This window comes from Pteropus vampyrus, unplaced genomic scaffold (assembly GCF_000151845.1).
Source record: "Pteropus vampyrus isolate Shadow unplaced genomic scaffold, Pvam_2.0 Scaffold356, whole genome shotgun sequence".
NCBI lineage: Eukaryota > Metazoa > Chordata > Mammalia > Chiroptera > Pteropodidae > Pteropus > Pteropus vampyrus.
In genome coordinates this window covers 44,036-53,054 of record NW_011889137.1, presented here as the reverse complement: position 1 = coordinate 53,054, position 9,019 = coordinate 44,036, and the positions used below count along the sequence as shown (strand labels likewise).

Genomic DNA, 9,019 nt, shown 5'->3' with positions numbered 1-9,019 from the left:
TCCCGTCCCTGTGCAGACGGAACTGTGACATGGCGGTGGTGGGTCCGCAGAGCCTCGCCATTGCAGGTCCGAGGCATGAACACCTTGGAGGCGTCCAGTGCCAGGAGGGGTGAGGGGCTGGGCACAGCTGCAGTCAGTTCAGTGTTTTGTTACCTTGTGGGCATTGGGCTGCCGTGCTGTTTTCTGATTTGTTAAGAGAAGCTAGAAATCTGGATATTTATAAGAAATCTAAATATTGAATGATGGCAAAATCTAACAATGTGAGCCAATCATAGTAGGGGGGAACCTGTTTTAGACTGTGTGAGTGACGCGAAAGGTCCCTGACACAAAGATGTTGTCATCTGCTGAGGTCCTATTTGGATGCTAGGGTACTGTGTCTCCCTCATGGGGAGTCATGCCCGACCTGGGGACCTTACCCCCTTGGCTCTCTTGAAGTGAGAAATGTCTTCTCTGTGGGGAAGGGCTGTCAGCGAGAAAAACTTCAGTGGGTGGCCTGAGGTTGTGCTCAGATCACTGGGAGCCTGCCCAATTTTTTTTTTTACCTATTTGCTGATTGACAGTTGGCTCTGGACCAAACTTTTTGTCAGGGGTCTACTGGATTTGTTTAGTTTTTGTTTACCATATATTTTTAAAGGCGAACTTTTTTCATTCTGCATTATTTTGCAAATGTGTTTGCATCCTGCTGTATCATTTTCATATCTGTATATCTTTGGGCCATATAATCTTGTAGTTGGTATGCTCTAATTTCTCAGCCATTTCTGTATTTAAAATCATATTAGATCATTTCCTTTTTTATTTTTTTTTTGCTGTTTTAATAACAGTGTGGCTAATATCTTTGAGCAGAAAGCTCTTGTGTTCTTTTGAGAAATTTCTTTAGTATAAATTCCCAGGAGTGTATGAAAGGATATAAATGTGTTTTGATTATTGGCCAAATTCAAGAGATTTTTGCTGTTTACTGAATGTGTCCCATCCCCAGAGGCTTCCTAACTTTTTATAGCTCTCATGTTTTTAGATGAGTAGCCTTCGTCCTCCCAAGGCCCCTCCCACACTCTGCCATGCCCCGCCAGGTGGAGGAGCACGTCAGCCGCATCCGGGAGGAGCTGGACCGTGAGCGGGAGGAGCGCAATTACTTCCAGCTGGAGCGGGACAAGATCCACACGTTCTGGGAGATCACGCGGAGGCAGCTGGAGGAGAAGAAGGCTGAGCTGCGGAACAAAGACCGGGAGATGGAGGAGGCCGAGGAGAGGCACCAGGTGGAGATCAAGGTGAGTGGGGCCGCCGCAGAGATGCTGGAGGGGGCGGGGGCACTTCCTCTCCTTGCTTTAGGGGCCTTTGTTTGTGTCCTTTATACTGGAACCTGGAGATATTTTTTATAAGAGTGCATGCACGTGCAGGTGTGTGTACATGTGCAGGTGAGTGTATGTGTGCAGGTATGCGTGTGCAGGTGAGCGTGTGTGTGCAGTGAATGTGTGTGCAGGTATGTGTTGTTCGTGCAGCTATGTGTGTGCAGGTGAGTATGCATGTGCAGGTGAGTGCGTGTGTGCAGGTGAGCATGTGTGCGTGTGCAGGTGAGCATGTTTGCATGTGCAGGTGAGTGTGTGCAGGTGAGCATGTGTGCGTGTGCAGGTGAGCATGTTTGCATGTGCAGGTGAGTGTGTGTGCAGGTGAGCATGCATGTGCAGGTGTGTGTGTGCAGGTGAGCATATGTGTGTAGATATGTGTGTGCGTGTGCAGGTGTGCCTGTGCAACTGAGCATGTGTGTGCAGGTGAGTAGGTGGTACTCCTCCTGCCTGTTAGGTCTACAAGCAGAAGGTGAAGCACCTGCTATACGAGCATCAGAACAACCTGACGGAGATGAAGGCTGAGGGCACCGTGGTCATGAAGCTGGCCCAGAAGGAGCACCGCACGCAGGAGGGCGCGCTGCGCAAGGACATGCGGGCGCTGAAGGCGGAGCTCAAGGAGCAGGAGCTGGCCAGCGAGGTGGTGGTGAAGAACCTGCGGCTGGTAGGTGTCTCCGCTGGCTGCTGGGGACAGCGAGCTCCTGATGGTTCAGTAGCAACTGGGAATTCACATTCTTGTTTAAAAGGTCCCGCATTTTGGCAATTAGTTGAAATAGTAAAAAAAAAAAGTGTGCATCCAAACAGACCCACTTTGGGGGCCAAGTACAGAATTCTGTCTCAGACTTGAGCCACAAATTGACATGAGGCAAATCCAGCCCTGGGCCCCTCTCCGTGTGTGTCAGGTGTGTTTGGAAACACAACCATTAGAGTGTCCTGCATGCCATTCCCTAGGCTTCTACGCAGTTTGTCATGCGAGGTGGGCTTATGAGTCCTTGGCTGACTTTTGAGACCTTTGGTCCATTCTGGGGGAGGCTGGGGGGATGGGGGCGGTTCTAGGTGGAGGCTGACACTTGTTTGCTGAGTGCCTATAAGATGCCAGGCCCTGTTCTGATCTCTGGGGCCTCCAAGGAGCAGGATTGACACATGTAGCTGATGGTCTGGAGAGGGGAGACTGTACTAGCAGAGCAGACGAGGTGTCGGGTGCACACAGCACACCCCAGGGCGTAAGTGCTGGAGGGAGAACATGTTTGGGGTAGGGGGCTGCTGGGATGAGGGGCGTTGCATTTCTCTACAGGGAGTTCTGGGAATGCCACACTGAGAAGGCGACTTTTGGGCAAAGGCACAAGGGGCTGAGCCAGGCTGGGGGGACCAGGCCAGGAGAAGGGATAGGTAGTGGGCCACGCAAAGGCCTAGAGGAGCGAGGGGTCTGGAGGACGGGGGCATTGACCCTGGCTGAGCCGGGGGCCTGTGGCAGGTTTGGGCAGAATGAGGATGTGTCTGACTTTGGGTTTCAAAGGCCCTTCCTGGCTGCAGGCTGAGAAGACTTTGTGAAGGCAGCTGAGCCTCAAAGGGATCTGGGAAAGCTCAGTAACGTCACAGACTTCGCACCGGAGACAAAGGGAGCGCAAGTCTTGGACCTTCAAGCATCCTTCCTGATGGAAGCACACAAAGGGCTGGTTCCCAGTGACCCCGGCGGTGTGAGGCTGTCTGCTCACCCGAAGCCATGCAGCAGCATGTGGCCAGAGTGCCCTTTTTGTGTAGAAATGTCACTCTAAAAAATAATTAGGGCCTTTTGAGCCATCCTTCTCTTGCTCAGGCCTACTTCCGCTTCTGGAAGTGTACTTACCCTTCTAATAAAACTTTTCTTTTCTACTGTAAAAAAAAAAAATTATTCAGAATTTTTATATAGTAACTGTCTTGAAATGATTTTTAACGTTGCTCTGAGCTCTAGCTAAAGTCAGTCAGCAGGCACCTGGAGAGAGCCTGCAGGTCTGTGCAGATGGCACCCTCCACCCCGCAGGGGGCCAGGCGGGGGGCCGAGTGTGGTCAGTGCCTGGAATGTCCGTTAACATTCTCGGAACCTCAGAGGCGACTTTAGCCAAGGGCCGTGAGTTATGAAATGCGGAGGCCCCCTATCCGTGTTGTTCTGGGCATGGCCGACGAGCTCGGAGACGAGGGGATGGCACCCACTGGAAGCCACATGGGGTGTACTGAGCCTGACTCTGCACCGTGAGGAGCAGGGCCAGCCCCTCTCTGTCCCCTAGTAATGTCCTGCTTCTGCCTTTGCAGAAACACACTGAGGAGGTCACTAGAATGCGGAACGACTTTGAGAGGCAAGTGCGAGGTCAGTGTCTCATGCGTGTGTCGCGGGAGGTGGCACGGGAGGTGGGGCGGAGCCATCAGAAGGCAGATTACCGCTGGGCCTGTGAGCGCAAGGCTCAGGCCAGGTGTGCAGGGAGAAAAGGGTGTGCAAGGCGACAGGTGTGCAAGGCGACAGGCCGTCAGAGCCCTGGCGCAGCGACCTTCCACGGGAGCTGGGGGCCGTGGTTACCACCCAGACTGGTGGTGGCCAGGAGCAGATGCTGGTTACTCAGTCTCGTGGGCAGTGTTCTTAGGGTGGTCTTTTCCAGGGGTCCTGGCCTGAGGAGGCTCCATCTCAGAAGTCTGTTTGGTTAATAATTGAGCCCTTGGACCGTGGCTAGTACCACTAGGGTCAGTGGATGCTCAGCTGTTGAGAAGCCCTGTGCAAGGCTTGGTCAGCAGCGCCAGCCACAGGCAGAGGACAGCGGACGGCGGTGTGGGCTGGACGTGTCCTCTGTGGGCGTCGCGGGAAAGCACTCCGCCTCAGCCCACCCGCTCCGCGGCAGGCCTTGCTTCGCAGCCTCTGTCCGGGAGCGGCTCGTTGGGTAGCACGGGCCCAGCTGCGCTGCACCTGCTGAGCTGCGCTTTTGGCTGCCGCCTTGCAGAAATCGAGGCCAAGTATGACAAGAAGATGAAGATGCTTCGGGATGAGCTTGACCTGCGGAGAAAGACCGAGATCCACGAGGTGGAGGAGAGGAAGAACGGCCAGATCAACATGCTCATGCAGCGGCACGAGGAGGCATTCACCGACATCAAGAACTACTACAACGACATCACGCTCAACAACCTGGCCCTCATCAATTCCCTCAAGGTGCCGCGTGGGCCGGGCTGGTGTGCCGACAGCTCCCGACCCGTCAGACCCAGCACCCCGCCTGTGAAAATACTGATAATGCCCCTCAGTGCCCTTGACTGAAGCTCACGGGTGAGGCAGCTTCTCTGTGCCCGTAGCTGAGAGCAGTCAGGACACTGCCCCACCTGTAGCCGATGGGTACGGGCTCGGGCAGACCGCAGTGGGGCTGCAGCACGCGGCACAGGCAGGCATCATTGTCACCCAAGTGCTGGCAGTGATAGGGTTCCCACAATGCCCCTTGGGGCATCCTGAACACATCTCATGGAACTACATTTTGGAAAATTCAGAATAAGTTAAAATTGTGCAGAACACTCTGTGTTTACACATAAATCAGATCTCGGTGGTCCGCATGTGAGCCGCCGGCAGGCACGGTCTCGGGGCAGGTGAGGCCGCAGGCCCCAAGGCTGCCTGCTGAGCCCTCCCGCACCCGACCTGTGCTGACAGGAGCAGATGGAGGACATGCGGAAGAAGGAGGACCACCTGGAGAAGGAGATGATGGAGGTGTCCATGCAGAACCGGCGCCTGGCAGACCCTCTGCAGAAGGCTCGGGAGGAGATGAACGAGATGCAGAAGAGGCTCGGGAACCATGAGAGGGACAAGCAGATTCTGGTGGTGAGTTTCTGCCGAGCTCACCCTTGGCTCTGGAGAGAAGGGCCGTCAGCCCACCCGTGGCTGAGGCCCAGGGCCTGGCGAGAGGGGCCTGACCCTGGACTGGGGCTGCAGCCCGACCCTGGACTGGGGCTGTAGCCCGTGTGCTGTGAGAGGCGTCCCGTGGGGCTGGGCCACTTATGCCTTTGAGCCTGTTCTTTCTGGTTGTTATTTTTGGCCTTGCCACCTCTTGGGGGCCCGCATTACGATTACGTGGCCGCCCGAATGCTGAGTGCTTCCTGCCCCCACCTTCTTTTCTCTCCAGTGCACAAAAGCACGTTTGAAAGTCACGGAGAAGGAGCTCAAGGCCCTGCAGTGGGAGCACGAGGTGCTGGAGCAGCGGTTCGTCCAGGTGAGTGGCCCGCAGGCCGGGCTCCAGGCGCAGAGGGGCCCTCCCTGGTGCCTGCCTGTCTGCTTCTCGAAGGCCTTTACGCTGGGCCGGGCTTCTGGGTTCGGAAGTGGGAGGCCCCACCACCTGCCCCTCTGCCCTCAAGATGCAGAGGCCTGTGGCACGTCCTGTAGGTGGCCTGGGGTCTCGGATGGGCTCCCTGGTGGGGAGCAGGTTGCCCACTCCTTGAGGGTCATGGAGGTAGCATCTTTTCTGCCACGTACACGTTTCTAAGTCCTGTCACGCACACACTGTGGGCTCACGGACTCCTGGGTCTGTAAGGCAGCGGGAGGGCCCTCCTGCTGCCCTGTGCTGGTCCTCACAAGGGGTAGTGGCTTCCAGAGTCCCCCAGGCCTCCTCCTGTGTCCTCATGTAGCTGCGACTTCGTGCTTCACGGAGAGTGGGGTCACCCCTGGAATGCCCCCAGGTGGCATCTGCAATGTGGCTTTGTCCTCACATCCATTTCTTGCTCCCGGCGAGTGCTCGTCCGTTGAGCCGGTCCCGTGAGGGACAGCTGCTTCAGTCCCTCGCTGTTACTGGCGTCACCACTACAATGTGTGCAGCTGTGTGACCATCTCAGGAAAGTCCCCTCCTCGCAGTGGGATTACTGGGCCAGGAGGTTCGCATTCGGGTTTCAAGTAGAGGCAGCTGAGAGGGCTGTTCTGAGCTCGTCGTGCACAGGGCCCACGAGGCCTCCTCCCACCCGCACGCACCGCAGAACCTCGCCGATGTGGCTGGGTGGAAGCGTCTCCCAGACGCGCGGTTCTGAGGTGTCTGGTGAGGCAGGGATGCCCTCCTTGCGCCCGTGCCGTCTGCGGGGTCTGCCGTCTCCGTGAGCTGTGGCGCGGGCAGCGTGCTTTTTCACTCACCTACTGAAATTCACAGCCGCATAGGACGATGATAGGTTGGGCCCGGTTCCGTCCCATACACGTGCAGGGACGTCCATCATGTCAGACCTAGATTAGGCTTCTTCAGAGATGCCTACGAAGGGCCTGCAGGCTGATGAACGGGCCGAGCAAAGGAGTCACAGCAGATGTTCGCTTGGCAGCCTCTGGGAGGCGGGGTCAAAGGGTGTTCACTTTTCACATTTCTATAGAGTCCTGGTTTTTCCACAGTTAACAGTAACAGGAGATGAAAGATACGATTGATTGAAAGGCAGTTGGCTCCAGGGCTGTGCTCTAGATCTGTTTGTGGGGCACGTCGACTTGGGCTTCTGGGACCAGGGGCAGAGGAGGTCGGTCCCCAAGAGGCCCCCCAAACACCACCTGCTAGAGTTTGTTGCCCGTGTCCGTCTTGAGCCCACTGCTCCAACCTAGGGTCAGGTCCCCCTGGGGCCTCTCCAGGACTTGCCAGTGATCCCTGTTGCTTCCTGAGACAGCGTCCTACGGAGGGTCCAGCCAGTGTTTCTTCCTCCTCGACAGATGTGGATAGCTGCGCTCTGTCACAGAAAGTGGGGGTGTGGGCTCTGGTGTAGACGCAGACTCGCCTGCCCGCGGGTGGCACCGGTGTAGCCGACACCGAGAAGGTGTTGGCTCTGCTGTAGGGCGTCCTGGCACGGGGCAGAGGGCGAGGGGCTTCTTGCCGCGAGAGGCCCCAGGAGCGCCGTGTGACCCCCCCACTGCCCGTCTGCAGGTGCAGCAGGAGCGGGACGAGCTGTACCGCAGGTTCACCGCGGCCGTCCTGGAGGTGCAGCAGAAGGCCGGCTTCAAGAACCTGGTCCTGGAGCGCAAGCTGCAGGCGCTGAGCACCGCCGTGGAGAGGAAGGAGGTGCAGTTCAGCGAGGTGCTGGCGGCCTCCAACCTGGACCCCACGGCCCTGACGCTCGTGTCCCGCAAGCTGGAGGTAGGCCGCACGCGGCTCCTGGGGAGGGCTGGGCCACGCCCCATGCTACTGCCCCCAGCACGTGGTCTGGACTCTGGTCGGGGGCCCCTTGTCTTGCTTCTGTGATCTCTGTGCAGATCCTCAGCCGTGGGGAGCATCTCCCAGGCCTGGGCTACCAGGCCCCCATCCTCTCACTGGCTTTTCTCTTATCTGAGGTCACCCTAGCCCCTTCTTCACCTATGGGTCAGCTCAGCCGTCAGGCCCTGCGTCTCAAGCCATTCTCGAACCTCTGGGCCCAATCTTGGGCTTCTGGAGGCCGACAGACACAGGCCTGGGGACAGCTGAGTCTCCTGTACTCAGCGAGACCGCTGCCAGCATCCCCCTGGACACTACGATGGCCTGCTCTGCGTGTGCGGTCAGGGCAGGGAAGCCCAGGCCTTTGTGGGGGTGCTAGGGATGGCTGCCCAGAGGGGTCACATCTGGACAGAGGTTAGAGCTTTCATTCACTCGAGTCCAGTTCTTTGGGGGGACTCCTCGGTGCTAGGACTGTCCTGGGCACAGGGGACAACAGTAAACAAGACAGATGAGGCCTCAGTGGCCACGGGTGGCTGGGTCAGCTGATACACCAGTACTGTGGCTGCTGCTGCTGGATCTGCTGTCTCTGTGTGAACCACCGTGAGCACAGCGCTGGCAGCTGAGGGACCTTCCTGCCTCTGATCCTGGGAAGGACAATTGGTCCTGTGGCTGGATGAGGCCCTGTGCTGCCAGTGAGTGGCATGGGGGATGAACAGCCCTGCCCTGGGTCCCTGCAGCAGTGCCGTGGGCCAGGGTGGCCGTGCGTCAGCTCTCGCCTTCCCTGGTCAGTTACCCGGCTTCGTAGGCAGGAACCCTGTGCCAGAGTGACTTCCAGGCAGCAGGTGGGGGTGTGAGGGGCACCCCCCCGGGCTGCAGTGGCAGTGGGGGTGGCTCCGGAACCAGCCAGGCCCGCCCGTCTCATCTCTTACCACTCAGACGGAGTTCTCGTGGAGAGGCAGGTCCTGTGTCATCTCTCCCTGGAGACCTCCCCGCTGGCTTCTCCCATGTGGGTGTCTACCTCAGTGGGGGCCAGGCTGTTCTTCCCTGTACATCTGGGGTACCAGCTGGAGCCCCAGACCCCAGGCTACCCTGTCTGCCTCGGCCCAAAGACGAGTCTCAAAATCACATCTGCCTCTCTCCGCAGGACGTTTTGGAGTCAAAGAACAGCGCCATCACGGACTTACAGTACGAGCTGGCCCGAGTCTGCAAGGTACGGGGCCCCCCGTGCTCAGGGCCGCGCCCCTCTCCTGGTGTCCCTCACAGGGCCTGGCGGTGCACGCTGGTCAGCCAGGGCCATCTGTCCTGTCCAGCAGCTCTGACTCTCACTCTCACACCATAGCACTGACCTGGTCTCCTGTGCTCCCCCAGACTCGGGCCACTGTCTCCAGCAAGGGACAGTTAGGGTCTAAGATTTTCCAACCCTTTTGTAAGTCTAACGAAAGCTGCACCTGGGCATGGGCCTCCTGCAGTTGGAGGGCCGTGAATGCCTTGACCCCGTCCCTGCCTTGAGGCAGTAAGGGCTGGGCCCTGCACCCA

General features: G+C 57.8%; 2 protein-coding genes across 4 annotated transcripts in view; one reads left to right on the top strand and one right to left on the bottom strand.

The window, feature by feature from the left end:
- GAS8 (growth arrest specific 8) overlaps positions 1-8,963 on the top strand; it is an 11,917-nt gene extending 2,954 nt beyond the window's left edge. The window contains exons 3-10 of one of the 3 annotated variants that reach the window (XM_023522709.1): positions 1,068-1,265; positions 1,798-2,004; positions 3,630-3,684; positions 4,307-4,512; positions 4,996-5,163; positions 5,465-5,551; positions 7,220-7,429; positions 8,628-8,963. In XM_023522709.1, coding sequence (XP_023378477.1) covers positions 1,068-1,265; positions 1,798-2,004; positions 3,630-3,684; positions 4,307-4,512; positions 4,996-5,163; positions 5,465-5,551; positions 7,220-7,429; positions 8,628-8,822 — 1,326 coding nt within the window. In that variant the 3' untranslated portion in view covers positions 8,823-8,963. Of the gene's footprint in view, positions 1-1,012; positions 1,266-1,797; positions 2,005-3,629; positions 3,685-4,306; positions 4,513-4,995; positions 5,164-5,464; positions 5,552-7,219; positions 7,430-8,627 lie in introns of all 3 variants that reach the window. The other 2 variants (XM_023522710.1, XM_023522708.1) reach the window with 2 other exon arrangements.
- The window catches only part of LOC105304849 (5-hydroxyisourate hydrolase-like), a 4,181-nt gene continuing 4,077 nt past the window's right edge, over positions 8,916-9,019 (bottom strand). The window contains exon 5 of the mRNA XM_011379146.2: positions 8,916-9,010. Within this exon, the coding sequence (XP_011377448.1) occupies positions 8,916-9,010 (95 nt within the window). The remainder of the gene's footprint in view (positions 9,011-9,019) is intronic.